We start from the raw sequence: 23,338 nt of genomic DNA, 5'->3' as shown, positions 1-23,338 counted from the left end.
CTCGGCATTTTGATGGTGTGGGCGTGTGGCACCGAATGGAGATAAGCGTCTCGACAGACGTTACAATATTTGAACAATGATGACAAAAACTGTTTTCTCTGTCGTGTCCGTGTGTCGAAAATTGTTATGCGCTTATTTTTTTATTTGATTTTGTGCGTGGCATAGATTTGCCGTGCGCAGAGGACGCTTGAGCAGGCGCGCACCTTAGCGGCTGCGCTAGCATCACAGCTAACGTTAGCCATGCTGCTACCTCTCTGCTGGGAGAGGGCGTATACGTATGTGACGTATGACGTGACAGTATGTGACGTGTGACGTGACAGTATGTGACGTATGACGTGACAGTATGTGACGTGTGTAAGAAGGTGCACTCGCTGTCTGTAAGAGGGAGACACAGGAAAGAGTGAGAAGAGCCTGTCGTGTAATGCCAGCAGCTAAAAGCAACTGCGTGAGAATCCACAGACCTGTGGATGTGTTGAAGGTGTGCTGAAAAATGCGGAACGGAAATTAGGGAGCAGCAGAAAAGTGGAATGTATTATTTAAATCGGTGCGTTGGAAAACACGGACCGGAGTTTTTTTTCAACTGGATCTGGATCGGCATTTTCCCATGCCTTGCCGATACGCATTTTTTTGCAAATATCGGCGGCCGATCCGATCCAAATATCGGATCGGGACATCCCTAGTTTCAACACAGTCAAGATCACGGAGGGACCGGTGCAAGTTGTTCCAGAGTCCGGGAGCTATAGCCTGGGATGCCATGTCGCCACGGGTTTTAAAACGAGTTTTCGGGATCTTTAGAAGACCCTGGCCTGAAGACCGGAGGCTGCGCCCTGAAGAGTAGGGGCATAGCAAGTCAGTGATGTACTGAGGGGCCCCACCATGCAACGCACGGAATGTCAGGACTAAAATTTTAAACTCAATGCAATGAAAACGTACAAATCACAAATAATCGTCCGGACAAAACACTTCAAGTTTGTTGAAAATTCTGACGAAATTGGTGGAGCTTCAAAAACACAATGAGGTTAGACTTCGTGTCAGTGTATCTACCAAGCCAGGATTAAACTTTAAGTCACAGTCTTTCTGGGATTGAACAAAAAACACTACATGTAAAGTCGTACCATGAATTGATTAACTTAACCGACTTAAACAAGTTGAAAAACTTATTTAGTGGTCAATTGTACGTAATATGTACTGTACTATGCAATCTACTAATAAAAGTTTCAATCAATCAAAGTCTTCTAGGTATCAAATACCTCCCTTGTATCAATTCAGTGCTAACTCAAGAAACCGTACGAAACGGAGGTAAAAAATTATTCAAAAGGTTTAAGTTTTCTCGTTTTTGACAGAGACATTATGAGGCAGTAAAGGTGCCAAATAACGATGTGTTCCAAGCAGAAGACATAAAACGGCAGGTTTTAAGTTTCATTTGGGTCGAGGGAGCGGAGCCGCGGCCTCGCTTTACTTTGTACCTCTTGCTAATCCTAACAGAATTGCTATTGTGACATCCAGTGGACACATTTAGAACAGCAGTTTCTTTCATTTAAAACAAAAATGCAGCTCATTTTGAAACTTGGCAAACTCATCACGCGGGCAGGATAAAACCTGTTTGCGGGCCTGATCCGGCCCCCGGGCCGTAGGTTTGACACCCCTACTCTAGTATATATATATTTTTAGTGCTGTCGAATGATTATTTTTTCAAAATCAAATTAATCACCCTTTTAAAATATGGATTAGTCAGGATTAATCGCAGTAAATTATTTTAATTTAAATTCACCTAAAAAACACCCTAATATTTTTGACACAAATTAATTTGATTGTCAGAATGTCATCCTCATGGCCACGGCCCCTGCTGATAAAGGCGACAGGTGATTAGATAATTAGCCCCAGCTGGGCAATCTACTCACCTGTCAGCGGGCCATACACACTCCATTCCCGCAGGAGGCGCGTCGACCACGCCCCCCTCCACAGTCATACACAAATATTTTAGAATTTGCTTGAACATACAGTACAGGCCAAAACTGTGGACACACCTCCTCATTCAATGTGTTTTCTTTATTTTCATGACTATTTACATTGTAGATTGTCACTGAAGGCATCAAAACTATGAATGAACACATGTGGAGTTATGTACTTAACAATAAAAGGTGAAATAACTGAAAAAATGTTTTATATTTTAGTTTCTTCAAAATAGCCACCCTTTGCTCTGATTACTGCTTTGCACACTCTTGGCATTCTCTCGATGAGCTTCAAGCACACCTGTGAAGTGAAAACACTTTCAGGTGACTACCTCTTGCAGCTTGTCGAGAGAATGCCAAGAGTGTGCAAAAAAGTCAGCAGAGGAAAAGGTTGGCTATTTTAAACAACTGACATTTTGGATCACCAACCTGTGTTAAATGATGAGCTAATTCCTGTCCCGATTTGTTTAAATTCAGTTTAACATCTGTCATCTTTTTCAAGCTGAAGCCAGACGTTGAGACGCAGAGAGGACTGACCGGCTGTGCCTGCAAAGACCAATGTCCTGGCTTCACCGCGCACAAATGGAGGTAAGCAGTTTTTCTTAATGAGCATTAATCAAACAAAAAAACGTCACATTTGAGGTGGATAGTCATGACCTTGGTATTTCATGATTGTGGGTAGGGATGTAACGGTAAACGGTATCATGATAAACCGCAATAAAATTCCAGACGGTTATTAATACCGTTCAAATTTTTAATTACCAAAAACCATCATTTATTAATGTAGTTGAGGCAACACTGCTTACTTCCTGGAAACTGAGTCTATGTGTAGGGAATGTTGCCACAACTTTATTACAAACCCCGTTTCCATATGAGTTGGGAAATTGGGTTAGATGTAAATATAAACAGAATACAATGATTTGCAAATCCTTTTCAACCCATATTCAATTGAATGCACTACAAAGACAACATATTTGATGTTCAAACTCATAAACTTTATTTTTTTTTGCAAATAATGATTAACTTAGAATTTCATGGCTGCAACACGTGCCAAAGTAGTTGGGAAAGGGCATGTTCACCACTGTGTTACATGGCCTTTCCTTTTAACAACACTCAGTAAAACGTTTGGGAACTGAGGAGACACATTTTTTAAGCTTCTCAGGTGGAATTCGTTCCCATTCTTGCTTGATGTACAGCTTAAGTTGTTCAACGGTCCGGGAGTCTCCGTTGTGGTATTTTAGGCTTCATAATGCGCCACACATTTTCAATGGGAGACAGGTCTGGACTACAGGCAGGCCAGTCTAGTACCCGCACTCTTTTACTATGAAGCCATGTTGATGTAACACGTGGCTTGGCATTGTCTTGCTGAAATAAGCAGGGGCGTCCATGGTAACGTTGCTTGGATGGCAACATATGTTGCTCCAAAACCTGTATGTACCTTTTAGCATTAATGGCGCCTTCACAGATGTGTAAGTTACCCATGTCTTGGGCACTAATACACCCCCATACCATCACACATGCTGGCGTTTCAACTTTGCGCCTATAACAATCCGGATGGTTCTTTTCCTCTTTGGTCCGGAGGACACGACGTCCACAGTTCCCAAAAACAATTTGAAATGTGGACTCGTCAGACCACAGAACACTTTTCCACTTTGTATCAGTCCATCTTAGATGAGCTCAGGCCCAGCAAAGCCGAGGGCGTTCCTGGGTGTTGTTGATGAACGGTTTTCGCCTTGCATAGGAGAGTTTTAACTTGCACTTACCGATGTAGCGACCAACTGTAGTTACTGACAGTGGGTTTCGGAAGTGTTCCTGAGCCCATGTGGTGATATCCTTTACACACTGATGTTGCTTGTCGATGCAGTGCAGCCTAAGGGATCGAAGGTCACGGGCTTAGCTGCTTACGTGCAGTGATTTCTCCAGATTCTCTGAACCCTTTGATGATATTACGGACCGTAGATGGTGAAATCCCTAAATTCCTTGCAATAGCTGGTTGAGAAAGGTTTTTCTTAAACTGTTCAACAATTTGCTCACGCATTTGTTGACAAAGTGGTGACCCTCGCCCCATCCTTGTTTGTGAATGACTGAGCATTTCATGGAATCTACTTTTATACCCAATCATGGCACCCACCTGTTCCCAATTTGCCTGTTCACCTGTGGGATGTTCCAAATAAGTGTTTGATGAGCATTCCTCAACTTTATCAGTATTTATTGCCACCTTTCCCAACTTCTTTGTCACGTGTTGCTGGCATCAAATTCTAAAGTTAATGATTATTTGCAAAAAAAGTTTGAACATCAAATATGTTGTCTTTGTAGCATATTCAACTGAATATGGGTTGAAAATGATTTGCAAATCATTGTATTCCGTTTAAATTTACATCTAACACAATTTCCCAACTCATGTGGAAACGGGGTTTGTACAAAGACTCGCCCTTTATTTAACTGTTAACTTTGTTAGTGTTCCAATAACAACATCAATACGAGCTGAAATGTTTTGTCAACTCATCAAATTGAACGCAGGCTGTGGAGTGTCAACACGCTGAGTTGTCAGTCACAAAGATTGTGTATTAGATGTGAGAGGTATCACTTGTGGTTTTTTTTGATTGATTGATTGATTGAAACACCATTTTTTATCTGCACGGCCAAAAAATGTGTCATCTTGCAGAATTCTTACATTTTTTTTATTTGTTTATCTCTTATGTCCATAGGATGCACAATGTTTACGTTTATTTTCATTTATGTTATTTTGTTTTTTGCCATATTACTTTGTTTATAATGCTCATGTTTATGGATGTCCCGATCCGATATTTGGATCGGACCGGCTGCCGATATTTGCCAAAAATTGCGTATCGGCAAGGCATGGGAAAATGCCGATCCAGATCCAGTTTAAAAAAAAACCCCGGTCCGTGTTTTCCAACGCACCTATTTAAATAATACATTCCACTTTTCTGCTGCTCCGTAACTTCCGTTCCGCATTTTCCAGCATACCTTCAACACATCCACAATTCTCACGCAGTTGCTTTTAGCTGCTGGCATTACACGACAGGCTCTTCTCACTCTTTCCTGTGTCTCCCTCTCACAGACAGCGAGCGCACCTTCGTACACACGTCACATACTGTCACGTCACACGTCACATACGTATACGTCATACGTCACATACGTATACGTCCTCTCCCAGCAGAGAGCGAGGTAGCGGCATGGCTAACGTTAGCTGTGATGCTAGCGCAGCTGCTAAGGTGCGCGCCTGCTCAAGCGTCCTCTGCGCACGGCAAATCTATGCCACGCACAAAATCAAAAAAAAAAAAAAAGCGCATAACAATTTTCGACACACGGACACGACAGAGACAACCGTTTTCGTCATCATTGTTCAAATATTGTGACGTCTGTCGAGACGCTTAACTCCATTCGGTGCCACACGTCCAGACTCCACACCATCAAAATAGTATATATCTGTATCATGAATCAATTTAAGTGGACCCCGTCTTAAAGAAGTTGAAAAACTTATTCGGGTGTTACCATTTGGTGGTCAATTGTACGGAATATGTACTTCACTGTGCAACCTACTAATAAAAGTCTCAATCAATCAATCCAAACACATAGAATCATCATACTGCTGTGATTATATGCATCAAATGTTCATTCAAGGCTAAGGCAAAATATCGAGATATATATTGTGTATCGCAATATGGCCTTAAAATATCTCAATATTAAAAAAAAAGCCATATCGCCCAGCCCTAGTTCAATGATGCCATTTCTGTTTGTCATGTATAATTTTGTCTATTTTGTGTTTATCCTTGAATAAACAGGTCAGTTTCTTGTTACCAACCATTGTGTATTATTCAAACTCCCCTAATTCAGCTGGCTAGTTGTTATCAAGAGTACTAAAACCCTTTTCAACTTGATTCTGACAACTAAGTAGGCTAAATAACTTTAAACTTTAATACATGCTCGGATAGGCCAGTATCGGTATCGGATCGGAAATGCAAAAACAATATCGGTATCGGATCGGAAGTGCAAAAACCTGGATCGGGACATCCCTACTCATGTTTGTTGTGACTCATCCGTCGGTGTTGCCCCCTGTGGGGCGGCGGGAGTACTGCGTACATGAGCAACCTGCGTTTAAATGGTTTCATCAAGCGTATTTGGGTGATGTCCGGCGGGTCAAGCCCCAAGTTGAACAGGCCTGCTGTAAAGTAAGGAATGTACTCACTTTTGTGAGAGACTGTTCAGCCATTGGTGAATGAAATTACAGGAGTTGTTAAAGTGCCTGAGTAGTCTTTCTGTAAATACATTAAGTTTGTTACACCACTCAGAGGAAACCATTGTTCTACCAATAATAGCTGCAGAGAACATTAGGAACGCATGCACTTACTTACGCATTGTGTACTGTTGAAAAACGTATCCTGCCCCGGAGCACAGGTGGTATAGTTTAGTATGTGAACGTGTGACTAATGTGTCAAGTTCTGCTTTAGCGATGCGCAACGCAAAGCATTACATTAGCTGTAAAGTCGATGAGTATCAGCTGACTCCGCTAAGCTGCCAGGAACACTGACACTCACTTTTAGTGGTATGGGAACCGGGGGGGGGGGGTGTGCTGGGGATCTCTTTCAAGTAGTTGAAGCACAGTTTGTCCAAACAACAAAACCCCAGAGTACAATATGTACAAATCCCAGTTTGGTGTTGGAGAGAAACAATGGACTGGTTGGGAAGCGGCGGCCAGCAATCGTAACGTCAACAGCATGGATCTGTCAGAAGAAAGTTTATTGCAAAACTGTTTACTGTGCTAGGTTTGTTGAACAAATAACAGCTTGGTTGGGCCAAAACTTATGAACATGGCAACCGCACGTTTGTCAAACGCACGATCATTTAGCCTGTGTTTCTGGTAAATAAACTATCCTTGGGACAACTGCCGGGCGCAGGAATGCTGCCTTTTAATTGCTTGTCTTTGCCGGCTCACAATAAAATAAACGTTTTCCCCTCGAGCAAACAGGGATCAAATGTTGTCTGTGGACACAGACTTTAGGAGGCCGACTGTCTGTTTTACAGCTCCAACAAGTTTTGTTGTCCGAGACAAAAAAGAACCTTGCTGGCATCGCAAAGAGTTTACTACCGAGATAATAATAAAGTTGTTTTCGTGGTTTTTTTTGTGTGAAGGTACAGCATTCATGGTGTGTTGATGGAATGTGGTGTACTTGGTGTGACCCTGCAGAGGTTAGAGATAGTAGAGACAGAGTCTTTATATGTCCACATACTGTAGCTCATTGTGTTTGTGTATGTCAGGGGTGTTCAAACTTTTTCTACCGAGGGAGCGTATACTGAAAAATGGCGGAATGCGAGGGGCCAGTGTTATATTTAATATATCTTATGCATAATTAATTAATTAAATTTTCAGAACATGTCGTGGGCCTATAAACAAAACAGCTGAAGGTTGAAAATTGCTCCCAGCTTTGCACTTTGGACTATGGCTACAACTATTTCAAAAGTCAATGTTTATTTTTTAGATAAGTGGACTAGACAAACAATTATTGCTTATGATCTGCTGTACACGTTTGAGTCCGTGATTCGATTTTAACTCGTTTTTAGAACCCATTATAGTAAAATCTAGGGCTTATTCGTTTGTTTCGATCAATCGAGTGATCTGTCGATTTGTCTGTTCGGTTAATCGAGTAATCTGTAGATTTGTTTGTTCGATTAATGTCAATTTGTTTGTTTGTTCGATTAATTGAGTAATATGTCGATTTGTTTGTTCGATTAATCAAGTAATATGTCGATTTGTTTGTTCGGTTAATCGAGTAATCTGTCGATTCATTTGTTTGATCAATTAATTGAGTGATCTGTCTCTGTCGAATATACCTTATGCATAATGAATTAATTTAATTTTCAGAACATGTTGTGGGCCAATAAACATAACAGCCGAAGGTTGAAAATGGCTCCCAGCTCCGCACTTTGGACTATGGCTTCAACTATTTCAATTTCGTTGAAGTCAACTATTATTTTTTCGATTAGTAGACTAGTCAAACAATTATTGCTTGAGATCTGCTGTACACGTTTGAGTCTGCGATTCGATTTTAACTCCTTTTTAGAACCCATTATAGTAAAATCTAGGGATGATTCGTTTGTTTAGGTTAATCGAGTGATCTGTCGATTCGTCTGTTCGGTTAATCGAGTAATCTGTCGATTCGTTTGTTCGATTAATCAAGTAGTATGTCGATTTGTTTGTTTGTTCGATTAATTGAGTAATATGTCGATTCGTTTGTTCGATTAATCAGGTAATATGTCGATTTGTTTGTCAGATTAATCGAGTAATCAGTCGATTCGTTTGTTCGATCAATCAAGTAATCTGTATGTTTGTTTGTTTGTTCGATTAATTGAGTGATCTGTCTCTGTCGAATATACCTTATGTATAATGAATTTTCAGAATATGTCGTGGGCCAATAAACAAAACAGCTGAAGGTTGAAAATTGCTCCCAGCTCCGCACTTTGGACTATGGCTACAACTATTTCAATAGTCAACGATTATTTTTTTCCATTAGTGGACTAGTCGAACAATTATTGCTTATGTTCTGCTGTACACGTTTGAGTCCGCGATTCGATTTTAACTCGTTTTTAGAACCCATTATAGTAAAATCTAGGGATTATTCGTTTGTTTCGATTAATCGAGTGATCTGTCGATTTGTCTGTTCGGTTAATCGAGTAATCTGTCGATTCGTTTGTTCGATTAATGTCGATTTGTTTGTTTGTTCGATTAATTGAGTAATATGTCGATTTGTTTGTTCGATTAATCAAGTAATATGTCGATTTGTTTGTTCGGTTAATCGAGTAATCTGTCGATTCATTTGTTTGATCAATCAAGTAATCTGTATATTTGTTTGTTCAATTAATTGAGTGATCTGTTTATGTCGAATATACCTTATGCATAATGAATTAATTTAATTTTCAGAACATGTCGTAGGGCCAATAAACACAACAGCTGAAGGTTGAAAATGGCTCCCAGCTCCGCACTTTGGACTATGGCTTCAACTATTTCAATTTCGTTGAAGTCAACTATTATTTTTTCGATTAGTAGACTAGTGAAACAATTATTGCTTATGATCTGCTGTACACGTTTGAGTCCGTGGTTCGATTTTAACTCGTTTTTAGAACCCATTATAGTAAAATCTAGGGATTATTCGTTTGTTTCGATTAATCGAGTGATCTGTCGATTTGTCTGTTCGGTTAATCGAGTAATCTGTCGATTCGTTTGTTCGATTAATGTCGATTTGTTTGTTTGTTCGATTAATTGAGTAATATGTCGATTTGTTTGTTCGATTAATCAAGTAATATGTCGATTTGTTTGTTCGGTTAATCGAGTAATCTGTCGATTCATTTGTTTGATCAATTAATTGAGTGATCTGTCTCTGTCGAATATACCTTATGCATAATGAATTAATTTAATTTTCAGAACATGTCGTGGGCCAATAAACAAAACAGCTGAAGGTTGAAAATGGCTCCCAGCTCCGCACTTTGGACTATGGCTTCAACTATTTCAATTTCGTTGAAGTCAACTATTATTTTTTCGATTAGTAGACTAGTCAAACAATTATTGCTTATGATCTGCTGTACACGTTTGAGTCCACAATTCGATTTTAACTCCTTTTTAGAACCCATTATAGTAAAACCTAGGGATGATTCATTTGTTTAGGTTAATCGAGTGATCTGTCGATTCGTGTGTTCGGTTAATCGAGTAATCTGTCGATTTGTTTGTTCGATTAATCAAGTAGTATGTCGATTTGTTTGTTTGTTTGATTAATTGAGTAATATGTCGATTCGTTTGTTCGATTAATCAAGTAATATGTCGATTTGTTTGTCAGATTAATCGAGTAATCAGTCGATTTGTTTGTTCGATCAATCAAGTAATCTGTATGTTTGTTTGTTCGATTAATTGAGTGATCTGTCTCTGTCGAATATACCTTATGTATAATGAATTAATTACATTTTCAGAATATGTCGTGGGCCAATAAACAAAACAGCTGAAGGTTGAAAATGGCTCCCAGCTCCGCACTTTGGACTATGGCTACAACTATTTCAATAGTCAACGATTATTTTTTCGATTAGTGGACTAGTCGAACAATTATTGCTTATGATCTGCTGTACACGTTTGAGTCTGTGATTCGATTTTAACTCCTTTTTAGAACCCATTATAGTAAAATCTAGGGATTATTCGTTTGTTTCGATTAATCGAGTGATCTGTTGATTTGTCTGTTCGGTTAATCGAGTAATCTGTCGATTCGTTTGTTCGATTAATGTCGATTTGTTTGTTTGTCCGATTAATTGAGTAATATGTCGATTTGTTTGTTCGATTAATCAAGTAATATGTCGATTTGTTTGTTCGGTTAATCGAGTAATCTGTCGATTCATTTGTTTGATCAATTAATTGAGTGATCTGTCTCTGTCGAATATACCTTATGCATAATGAATTAATTTAATTTTCAGAACATGTCGTGGGCCAATAAACATAACAGCCGAAGGTTGAAAATGGCTCCCAGCTCCGCACTTTGGACTATGGCTTCAACTATTTCAATTTCGTTGAAGTCAACTATTATTTTTTCGATTAGTAGACTAGTCAAATAATTATTGCTTATGATCTGCTGTACACGTTTGAGTCCGTGATTCGATTTTAACTCGTTTTTAGAACCCATTATAGTAAAATATAGGGCTTATTCGTTTGTTTCGATTAATCGAGTGATCTGTCGATTTGTCTGTTCGGTTAATCGAGTAATCTGTCGATGTCGTTGTGGCTTGTGCAGCCCTTTGAGACACTTGTGATTTAGGGCTATATAAATAAAGATTGATTGATTGATTGATTGATTAATTGATTCGTTTGTTCGATTAATGTCGATTTGTTTGTTTGTTCGATTAATTGAGTAATATGTCGATTTCTTTGTTCGATTAATCAAGTAGTATGTCGATTTGTTTGTTTGTTCGATTAATTGAGTAATATGTCGATTCGTTTGTTCGATTAATCAAGTAATATGTCGATTTGTTTGTCAGATTAATCGAGTAATCAGTCGATTCGTTTGTTCGATCAATCAAGTAATCTGTATGTTTGTTTGTTCGATTAATTGAGTGATCTGTCTCTGTCGAATATACCTTATGTATAATGAATTAATTACATTTTCAGAATATGTCCTGGGCCAATAAACAAAACAGCTGAAGGTTGAAAATTGCTCCCAGCTTTGCACTTTGGACTATGGCTACAACTATTTCAAAAGTCAACGTTTATTTTTTAGATAAGTGGACTAGACAAACAATTATTGCTTATGATCTGCTGTACACGTTTGAGTCCGTGATTCGATTTTAACTCGTTTTTAGAACCCATTATAGTAAAATCTAGGGCTTATTCGTTTGTTTCGATTAATCGAGTGATCTGTCGATTTGTCTGTTCGGTTAATCGAGTAATCTGTCGATTCGTTTGTTCGATTAATGTCGATTTGTTTGTTTGTTCGATTAATTGAGTAATATGTCGATTTGTTTGTTCGATTAATCAAGTAATATGTCGATTTGTTTGTTCGGTTAATCGAGTAATCTGTCGATTCATTTGTTTGATCAATCAAGTAATCTGTATATTTGTTTGTTCAATTAATTGAGTGATCTGTTTATGTCGAATATACCTCATGCATAATGAATTAATTTAATTTTCAGAACATGTCGTGGGCCAATAAACATAACAGCTGAAGGTTGAAAATGGCTCCCAGCTACGCACTTTGGACTATGGCTTAAACTATTTCAATTTCGTTGAAGTCAACTATTATTTTTTCGATTAGTAGACTAGTCAAACAATTATTGCTTATGATCTGCTGTACACGTTTGAGTCCGCGATTCGATTTTAACTCCTTTTTAGAACCCATTATAGTAAAATCTAGAGATGATTCGTTTGTTTAGATTAATCAAGTGATCTGTCAATTCGTCTGTTCGGTTAATCGAGTAATCTGTCGATTCGTTTGTTCGATTAATCAAGTAGTATGTCGATTTGTTTGTTTGTTCGATTAATTGAGTAATATGTCGAATTGTTTGTTCGATTAATCAAGTAATATGTCGATTTGTTTGTCAGATTAATCGAGTAATCAGTCCGGTTGAGGACGCATGGCGTGAAGACGTATTAGCCTCTAGCTCCCGCTTTACTCTTCCTTTTAACATGCACCCCACCTGTATTTGAAGAGCATTTAACCGCTGGTAACTCTTTTCTACTACAACGACGCATAGCAACACGCTTGATGACTGACAATGCCTCCCAAATCTGCAAAGTCGCAAGAGAAGGCAGAGGCAGATGCTGCAGCCGTTAGCAAATCTGAGCTAATTGCTATATTATCGGACCACAGATCAACCTTGTTGACTGAGCTCAAAACATCCTTTAGCGAGGTGAACGAGAAGCTGGACGGACTTCAGGAGACTGTCAATAGACATAACTATAGATTGACTTCATTAGAGGAAAATGCCGAATCCCTACATCAGCGGTTGGAGCAGGTGGAGGCTGTTTGTGACATGCTACAGGCCGACAACCAGAAGCTAAAGGCTAAGCTCACCGACCTGGAGGGAAGGAGCAGGCGGAGTAATGCCCGGCTAGTTGGCTTACCTGAAGGGATAGAAGGCCCGCAACCTACCAAGTTTTTCTCCTTGTTGCTGAAGGAAGTACTTGGTGAGGAAGTATTCGCCTCTCCACCTGAGCTGGACCGCGCTCATCGCAGCCTGGCCCCCAAGCCGGCACACGGGGACAAGCCCCGACCTATCCTGCTCTGTTTTCATCGCTTCCAGAGTAAAGAGCTGCTGATCCGGGAGGCTAGGAAGAAGGGTACGCTGCAATACCACGGGCACGCGTTCAGAGTGTACGAAGACTACTCTCCAGAGGTAGTGAATCAGCGGAGGGCTTACCGGACTGAGATGGCGTCTCTGTACAAGATGGGACTCAAACCCTCGCTACTTTACCCGGCCAGGCTACGCATCACACAGACGGACGGCACTCGCGTTTGGCTTGGATCAGTAGCCGAGGCAGCTAACTATATCAAGGCGTATAAAGACTCTTCATAACGGCCTCATCAACAAACTTTGTTTATGAGTTACAGTGAGTTTAAGACCTGGACTGTATAATCATATTACACGTTATACTTTCTACCTCAATCTATATGACTGTTTTTTTTGTTTTTTTGTTTGTTTGTTTTTTGAAAAAGCATTTATTTTTTTGATTATATATACATTTAATAGTTTACCCGGTTTTATTATATTTACATCTAATATATATCTTTGTACTCAGTTATTTCCCTGTATCAGGTGGGGTACTTAATAGGTTAATAATATGGGGGAGTAGAGGGTTTTTGGTTCTTTTTTAAGAAGTAATCTGGAAGTCTTTAAGTTAGTTAGGGAAGGTGTGCTGTTTTTTTTTTTAATAGCTGAATTCACCTTAGGGTTGGGGGGAGGTTGTTTTTGTTTTGCTGTCACTCAAGGCATAAAGGCTGGTCACTATTACTTGAGTACTTGGTCTAAACTTAATTGGCACCGTATCACCTGTTTGATGTTTAACTGTTTTTCCATATCATACATAGAAGCAGCATGAACTGTGACATCAACCTCGTTAGCTGGAATGTCAAGGGCCTGAATCACCCGGTAAAGAGGAAAAAAGCACTAGTACACCTCAAGCGTCTGAGGACGGGAATTGCCTTTCTGCAGGAGACCCACCTTCGAAGGTCAGATCACTCTCGTTTAAAATGTGGTTGGGTGGGTCAGCTCTTCCATTCTACTTTTCAGGCTAAGGCGAGAGGCGTTGCCATATTGATAAATAAGGATATATCTTTTACCCCCTCTGGTATCATAGCAGACTCAAACGGACGTTATATTATAGTTACTGGCCAACTCTATAACACCAAGGTTGTACTGGCTAACGTATATGCTCCGAATTTTGATGATGCCCAGTTTTTTGATCGTCTCATCAAATTACTTCCAGATCTAAACTCTCACCAGCTCATTATGGGAGGTGATTTTAATTTTTGTTTAGAACCTGGGATGGACAGATCAACAGCCAGAAAAGGTTATGTAGCATCTAAATCAGTTTCCTATATACAAACTTTTCTTTCGGAATTTGGCATATCCGATATATGGCGTTTTTTGCATCCAAAAAGTAGGGAATACTCCTTCTTTTCGCATGTGCACCACACATATAGCAGAATCGACTATTTTTTCACTGACAATAAATTAACTCCCTACATAAGTTCTTGTGAGTATCAAACTATACTAATATCTGACCATGCTCCCCTTTTATTGAAGCTGAATTTGCCTGAATCAAGGACAATTAGAAGAAATTGGAGGTTTAACTCTCTATTATTAGCAGATGAAAATTTTGTACTTTTTTTATCAGAACAAATCTCTCTATTTTTGGAAATAAACATGACCACAGATGTTTCAGTTGCGACTGTTTGGGAGGCCCTTAAGGCTTACTTAAGAGGGCAGATAATATCTTTCATGGCTAATAAGAGAAAGAACTCTGAAGCAAAACAACTAAGTCTGGACAAGCAAATAGCTGAAATTGATAAAATATATGCACAATTCCCATCTCCTGACTTATATAAAGAGCGTATGAAACTTAAAGCAGAATATGACCTTATTTCATCATTTTTCATTGAAAACCTTCTGCTCAGGAATAGGAGTGTTCTGTATGAACATGGTGAGAAGGCAGGGGAAATTCTGTCCAGACAATTGAAGGGGGTAAGAGCTAAACAAATTATCAATGGGGTGCTTTCTCAGGATGGTAGGGTCACTACAGACCAACAGGAAATAAATAATATTTTTAAAGATTACTATTGTAAACTGTATGCATCCAACAGTCCCTCCAATCCCAATGCCATACAGGACTTCTTTAAGGATCTGCGTATCCCATCCTTGCCACCAGATCAGGTCTTAAATCTAGATAAGCCAGTAACACAACAAGAAATATCGGAGGCCATTAAGTCTCTGCAAACTAAAAAATCACCTGGTTTGGATGGTCTGCCGTGTGAATTTTATGTGAAATTCTCTACACAGTTAGCTCCTATTTTGGCAGCCATGTATTCAGAATCACTAGTAGCGGGATTTCTCCCAACCACCCTAAATCAGGCATGCATAACATTACTGGCAAAAAAGAGCAAGGACCCCTTAGACTGCGGATCCTATAGACCCATATCTTTGTTAAACACAGACTATAAAATATTGGCCAAAGTATTAGCTTACCGTTTGGAAAACATTTTACCCAGTTTAATATCCCCAGACCAGACAGGTTTTGTTAAGCATAGACGCTCCTTTTTTAATACCCGACGCCTGTTTAACATAATGTACACTCCTTGTCAAGCTGCTTCAGAATGTCTTCTCTCCATGGATGCAGAGAAGGCATTCGATAGAGTAGAATGGGACTACCTCTTTGAAACGCTGGCAAAATTCGGATTTGGGGAAACATTCATCACATGGATAAAACTGTTATATTCCAGCCCTTCTGCTATGATTCTGACTAATAATTTGTATTCAAGTCCTTTTGATTTACACCGTGGAACTCGCCAGGGATGCCCCCTCAGTCCCCTTCTTTTTGTCCTGGCTATCGAACCCCTAGCTTTAGCCATTAGATCTAATCACTCTATAATGGGCATACATAGAGGAAACATAGAACATAAATTGTCCCTTTATGCTGACGATCTTCTCCTTTATGTGTCCAACGCAGAATCTGCAATTCCATTAATTCTTAGCCTGTTACAACAGTTTGGTGAAATCTCCGGTTATAAATTGAATTTAAATAAAAGTGAGCTACTGCCCTTGAATATGGACGTCTCAATACTAGAAAACATTGGGTTGCCCTTTAAGATCACTACAGACAGTTTTAATTACCTCGGAATTACTATTACAAAGAATTTTAAAGACCTCTTCAGGCAAAACTTTGGGAAGTTGTTTACACAAACCAAGCAAGATCTGGCTAATTGGACTCCCCTTTTCATTTCACTTATAGGCAGAGTCAATGTAATTAAGATGACTGTGCTTCCAAAATATTTGTATCTGTTTCAATGCTTACCTGTATTTATCCCTGGTACATTTTTCAAAAAATTAGACTCAATAATCTCATCTTATATTTGGAATGGCAAACAGCCACGTCTGCGCAAGGAGTTTTTACAAAGAGCAAAACATGATGGAGGTATGGCCCTTCCAAATTTCTGTATGTATTACTGGGCCACCAACTTGCATTGCATGTCATACTGGACATATTACCATCTACATAAGGAAAGTCCTACATGGGTGAAGCTGGAGACACATTCTAGTGGTTCTGCTTCTTTAGCAGCCCTAATGGGTGCAGCTTTGCCTCTATCAGTGAAGACAATTAATATTAATCCTGTAGTAAGTCACTCGCTCAAAATATACTGTCAATTTCGAAAACATTTTAACCTGCAAGGAATGAGCCTTTTCAGTCCAGTAGCATCAAATCACTGCTTTCCACCTTCAACACTTGACACAGCTTTTAATATGTGGCATCAAAGGGGTTTGAAATGCTTCAATGATCTTTTTATAGACAATATATTCTCCTCTTTTACGGAGTTGTCCAAGAAATTTAATCTACCCAGTTCCCATATATTTAGATATTTCCAGATAAGGGATTATGTTAAAACAGTTCTTCCGCAGTTCCCTAACAAACCCTCTAAATCAACCACAGATGAAATTATGTGTTTAAATCCAATAAAGAAGAGGGCAATATCATATATACTTAATTTACTCTCAGTATTAGAATGCACTTCCATGCTAAGAATCAGAACAGCATGGGAACAAGACCTCCAAACATCAATAGATGACGTAACCTGGGCAAACATTGAGAAAAGGGTTCACTCATCTTCAATGTGCGCACGACACTCACTGGTCCAATTTAAAGTGATACACCGGGTGCACTTCTCAAAAGCAAAATTAGCAAAAATATTTCCCCATATTAACCCATTATGTGATAGATGTAAACTAGATAACGCAACATTAATACACATGTTTTGGCTTTGTCCGAAGCTAAAGGGGTACTGGAAGTCCATCTTCGAAGCACTCTCTACGGTTTTAACAATTCAAATCGATCCAAACCCTTTCATTTCCGTATTTGGAATCATTCCTGAAGGGATGGAACTACCTGTCGGGGGTCACAAAATAGTTGCCTTCACCACCCTCCTCGCACGCCGCCTGATATTGTTGAAGTGGAAGGAGGCTGACCCACCCTTAGTCTCCCACTGGATAAGGGACGTACTAGCAAACCTGAAGCTGGAGAAAATAAGATACACATTACGGGGCTCTGAAAACAAGTTTTTTAAAGTGTGGAGACCTTTTTTTACTTTTTTTGACCAATCTTCTACACAAGTGCAGGAAGAGCCCTAGATATGTACCTAGATATGGCCTTGTCATGCTGCGTCTACATTATGTTTCAGTTTTCAATTACTGTGTTTTAGGTGCCTTGTACTGAACTTTATCTATTTATTTATTTTTTTACTCCGGGTACTTTTGTACTCTTACTTTTGTTTTTTTGTTTTTGTTTTGAGTGACAGCAGGGGTAGGGGATGAAGAGGGTTTGAATATTTTGTCAATGTGAATGTGAAATCAATAAAAAGAACTATGAAAGAAAAAGATTAATCGAGTAATCAGTCGATTCGTTTGTTCGATCAATCAAGTAATCTGTATGTTTGTTTGTTCGATTAATTGAGTGATCTGTCTCTGTCGAATATACCTTATGTATAATGAATTAATTACATTTTCAGAATATGTCGTGGGCCAATAAACAAAACAGCTGAAGGTTGAAAATTGCTCCCAGCTTTGCACTTTGGACTATGGCTACAACTATTTCAAAAGTCAACGTTTATTTTTTAGATAAGTGGACTAGACAAACAATTATTGCTTATGATCTGCTGTACACGTTTGAGTCCGTGATTCGATTTTAACTCGTTTTTAGAACCCATTATAGTAAAATCTAGGGCTTATTCGTTTGTTTCGATTAATCGAGTGATCTGTCGATTTGTCTGTTCGGTTAATCGAGTAATCTGTCGATTCGTTTGTTCGATTAATGTCGATTTGTTTGTTTGTTCGATTAATTGAGTAATATGTCGATTTGTTTGTTCGATTAATCAAGTAATATGTCGATTTGTTTGTTCGGTTAATCGAGTAATCTGTCGATTCATTTGTTTGATCAATCAAGTAATCTGTATATTTGTTTGTTCAATTAATTGAGTGATCTGTTTATGTCGAATATACCTTATGCATAATGAATTAATTTAATTTTCAGAACATGTCGTGGGCCAATAAACATAATAGCTGAAGGTTGAAAATGGCTCCCAGCTCCGCACTTTGGACTATGGCTTCAACTATTTCAATTTCGTTGAAGTCAACTATTATTTTTTCGATTAGTAGACTAGTCAAACAATTATTGCTTATGATCTGCTGTGCACGTTTGAGCCCGCGATTCGATTTTAACTCCTTTTTAGAACCCATTATAGTAAAATCTAGGGATGATTTGTTTGTTTCGATTAATCGAGTGATCTGTCGATCATATATATACAAACACACTTCATACTCTCAAATACTTAATTTCAACATAACATTTCATGTGGTACTCAAATCTCAATGTATTGTGTTGTTTTCATTCTTGTTACTTCCTGAAGAAAATTCTTGGTAACTTGAGTGGATGAATGAATGCATGCGCCATTTCACATATTTACTCGCAATTTTATCTACAAGGTTTAACATCTGTTTTTCAGACCATAACACCTAATACAAAAATGTTTCATAAATATGTAGAGATAAAGACTGATAACTCCAAACGAGAATAGCAGACCTGTGCCAATGTCAAACAGTTATGGGTCATGAATCACTAGATCTGTTTGTGCCTCTTACTACTTTAAAGCAAACTGCAGTTTTTCCAATCAGCACAAATTTGAGGCAGTAGATGGCAATGAGTTTCCATCTAGTGCAGGGATCAGCAACCTGCGGCTCTAGAGCCGCATAGCACCGCCCTAGTGGCTCCCTGGACGTCTTTCAGAGATGAGGAAAAAAAAAAATATATATACATATATATATATTTATTATATATTTTCTGTAGGAGAACAAACATGACACAAACCTTCCTAATTGTTAGAAATCCCACTGTTTGTTATACATGCTTCACTGATGAGAGTATTTGGCATGTACCGTTTTGTCCTACTAATTTCAGCGATCCTTGAACTCATCATAGTTTGTTTACATGTACAACTTTCTCCAATGTTGCCACAGAAAGACACGTTTTATGACACTCCTTATTTGTCTCATTTTGTCGACCAAATGTCTTAAGATGTGCGTGAATGCACAAAGGTGAGCTTTGTTAATTGTATTGATTTGCTGGAGTGCTTATCAGGCATATTTGGTCAGTGCATGACTGCAAGATAATCAATGCTAACATGCTATTTAGGCTAGCTGTATGTACATATTGCATTATTATGCCTCGTTTGTAGGTATATTTGAGCTCAGTTAATTTCCTTTACTTATGTCCTCTGTGTATTTAATTTATATTTGCATGTCTCATGACACATGAGTTGGGAAATTGTTAGGTGTAAATATAAACGGAATACAATGATTTGCAAATCCTTTTCAACCCATATTCAATTGAATGCACTACAAAGACAAGATATTTGATGTTCAAACTCATAAACTTCCTTTTTTTTTGCAAATAATAATTAACTTAGAATTTCATGGCTGCAACACGTGTCAAAGTAGTTAGGAAAGGGCATGTTCACCACTGTGTTACATCACCTTTTCTTTTAACAACACTCAATAAACGATTGGGAACTGAGGAAACTAATTGTCGAAGCTTTGGAAGTGGAATTCTTTCCCATTCTTGTTTCATGTAGAGCTTCAGTCGTTCAACAGTCCGGGGTCTCCTCTGTCGTATTTTACGCTTCATATTGCGCCACACATTTTCAATGGGAGACAGGTCTGGACTGCAGGCGTGCCAGGAAAGTACCCGCACTCTTTTTTTACGAAGCCACGTTGTTGTAACATGTGCTGAATGTGGCTTGGCATTGTCTTGCTGAAATAAGCAGGGGCGTCCATGAAAAAGACGGCGCTTAGATGGCAGCATATGTTGTTCCAAAACCTGTATGTACCTTTCAGCATTAATGGTGCCTTCGCAGATGTGTAAGTTACCCATGTCTTGGGCACTAATGCACCCCCATACCATCACAGATGCTGGCTTTTCAACTTTGCGTCGATAACAGTCTGGATGGTTCGCTTCCCCTCTGGTCCGGATGACACAATGTCGAATATTTCCGAAAACAATTTAAAATGTGGACTCGTCAGACCACAGAACACTTTTCCACTTTGCATGAGTCCATCTTAGATGATCTCGGGCCCAGAGAAGCCGGCGGCGTTTCTGGATGTTGTTGATAAATGGCTTTTGCTTTGCATAGTAGAGCTTTAACTTGCACTTACAGATGTAGCGACCAACTGTATTTAGTGACAGTGGTTTTCTGAAGTGTTCCTGAGCCCATGTGGTGATATCCTTTAGCGATTGATGTCGGTTTTTGATACAGTGCCGTCTGAGGGATCGAAGGTCACGGTCATTCGATGTTGGTTTCCGGCCATGCCGCTTACGTGGAGTGATTTCTCCAGATTCTCTGAACCTTTTGATGATATTATGGACCGAAGATGTTGAAATCCCTAAATTTCTTGCAATTGCACTTTGAGAAACGTTGTTCTTAAACCGTTTGACTATTTGCTCACGCAGTTGTGGACAAAGGGGTGTACCTCGCCCCATCCTTTCTTGTGAAAGACTGAGCATTTTTTGGGAAGCTGTTTTTATACCCAATCATGGCACCCACCTGTTCCCAATTAGCCTGCACACCTGTGGGATGTTCCAAGTAAGTGTTTGATGAGCATTCCTCAACTTTATCAGTATTTATTGCCACCTTTCCCAACTTCTTTGTCACGTGTTGCTGGCATCAAATTGTAAAGTTAATGATTATTTGCAAAAAAAAAAATGTTTATCAGTTTGAACATCAAATACGTTGTCTTTGTAGCATATTCAACTGAATATGGTTTGAAAATGATTTGCAAATCATTGTATTCCGTTTATATTTACATCTAACACAATTTCCCAACTCATATGGAAATGGGGTTTGTATTATTGGCTGCATTTCTGATAGTTGTTTGTGTGTCATGTTGTTCCAGACCACAGCCAACGTTACCTAGCTTGCCGAAGATTGTAATAAATCCATTAGAAGAAGACAGCCTGCCGTTTCCTTAAACTTGGACACACACATCTATACCTTTGGCCATTTTGAGCCAGTCATTTCCAGGAGTTATCTAAAAAAGTTAAAGTTAAAGTACCAATGATTGTCACACACACACTAGGTGTGGCGAGATTATTCTCTGCATTTGACCCATCACCCTTGATCACCCCCTGGGAGGTGAGGGGAGCAGTGGGCAGCAGCGGTGGCCGCGCCCGGGAATCATTTTGGTGATTTAACCCCCAATTCCAACCCTTGATGCTGAGTGCCAAGCAGGGAGGTAATGGGTCCCATTTTTTTATAGTCTTTGGTATGACTCGGCCGGTGTTTGAACTCACAACCTACCGATCTCAGGGCGGACACTCTAACCACTAGGCCACTGAGTAGCTCATCCTGTGAGAAGCCTACATTTTACTAATGATTTCCAATGTTGCAAAATTGTGTAGAATAAAAATTCCATCCATCCATCTTCTTCCGCTTATCCGAGGTCGGGTCGCGGGGGCAGCAGCCTAAGCAGGGAAGCCCAGACTTCCCTCTCCCCAGCCACTTCGTCCAGCTCTTCCTGTGGGACCCCGAGGCGTTCCCAGGCCACCTGGGAGACATAGTCTTCCCAACGTGTCCTGGGTCTTCCCCGCGGCCTCCTACCGGTCGGACGTGCCCTAAACACCTCCCTAGGGAGGCGTTCGGGTGGCATCCTGACCAGATGCCCGAACCACCTCATCTGGCTCCTCTCGATGTGGAGGAGCAGCGGCTTTACTTTGAGCCTCCCCCGGATGGCAGAGCTTCTCACCCTATCTCTAAGAGAGAGCCCCGCCACCCGGCGGAGGAAACTCATTTCGGCCGCTTGTACCCATGATCTTGTCCTTTCGGTCATAACCCAAAGCTCATGACCATAGGTGAGGATGGGAACGTAGATCGACCGGTAAATTGAGAGCTTTGCCTTCCGGCTCAGCTCCTTCTTCACCACAACGGATCGATACAGCGTCCGCATTACTGAAGACGCCGCACCGATCCGCCTGTCGATCTCACGATCCACTCTTCCCTCACTCGTGAACAAGACTCCAAGGTACTTGAACTCCTCCACTTGGGGCAAGATCTCCTCCCCAACCCGGAGATGGCACTCCACCCTTTTCCGGGCGAGAACCATGGACTCGGACTTGGAGGTGCTGATTCTCATCCCAGTCGCTTCACACTCGGCTGCGAACCGATCCAGTGAGAGCTGAAGATCCTGGCCAGATGAAGCCACCAGGACCACATCATCTGCAAAAAGCAGAGACCTAATCCTGCAGCCACCAAACCAGATCCCCTCAACGCCTTGACTGCGCCTAGAAATTCTGTCCATAAAATTTATGAACAGAATCGGTGACAAAGGGCAGCCTTGGCGGAGTCCAACCCTCACTGGAAACGTGTCCGACTTACTGCCGGCAATGCGGACCAAGCTCTGGCACTGAGCATACAGGGAGCGGACTGCCACAATCAGACAGTCCGATACCCCATACTCTCCGAGCACTCCCCACAGGACTTCCCGAGGGACACGGTCGAATGCCTTCTCCAAGTCCACAAAACACATGTAGACTGGTTGGGCAAACTCCCATGCACCCTCAAGGACCCTGCCGAGAGTGTCGAGCTGGTCCACAGTTCCACGACCAGGACGAAAAGCACACTGTTCCTCCTGAATCCGAGGTTCGACTATCCGGCGTAGCCTCCTCTCCAGTACACCTGAATAGACCTTACCGGGAAGGCTGAGGAGTGTGATCCCACGATAGTTGGAGCACACCCTCCGGTTCCCCTTCTTAAAGAGAGGAACCACCACCCCGGTCTGCCAATCCAGAGGTACCGCCCCCGATGTCCACGCGATGCTGCAGAGAATAAAAATTAAAATACAAAATTTCTGTCAACTAAGATTTTATTCTCTTTCAACACTTTGGGTTACCGACCCCTGATCTAGTGGAAAACTGCAGTTGCTAGCAAACAAACGTGTACAGACCACATATTGGGGTTAGTCTCAGAATTCACTAAAATATTCATCATCCATTGCACATTCAATAGATGACCATACACTCCAGGCAGGGTTTCTTAGTACTTCTACAACACTGGGTTCCTTGCGGATGAACTTGCGGATGAAGG

The 23,338-nt window shown here is 40.2% G+C and overlaps 1 protein-coding gene across 1 annotated transcript in view; it reads left to right on the top strand.

The window, feature by feature from the left end:
- The window catches only part of prickle2b (prickle homolog 2b), a 363,308-nt gene that overhangs the window by 4,301 nt on the left and 335,669 nt on the right, over positions 1 to 23,338 (top strand). The window contains exon 2 of the mRNA XM_061932665.1: positions 2,455 to 2,540. Coding sequence (XP_061788649.1) covers positions 2,455 to 2,540 — 86 coding nt within the window. The remainder of the gene's footprint in view (positions 1 to 2,454; positions 2,541 to 23,338) is intronic.

Source organism: Nerophis lumbriciformis, linkage group LG38, assembly GCF_033978685.3.
Source record: "Nerophis lumbriciformis linkage group LG38, RoL_Nlum_v2.1, whole genome shotgun sequence".
Lineage (NCBI taxonomy): Eukaryota > Metazoa > Chordata > Actinopteri > Syngnathiformes > Syngnathidae > Nerophis > Nerophis lumbriciformis.
Note: the sequence above shows the minus strand (reverse complement) of the source record. Positions and strands in the feature narration are given on the sequence as shown.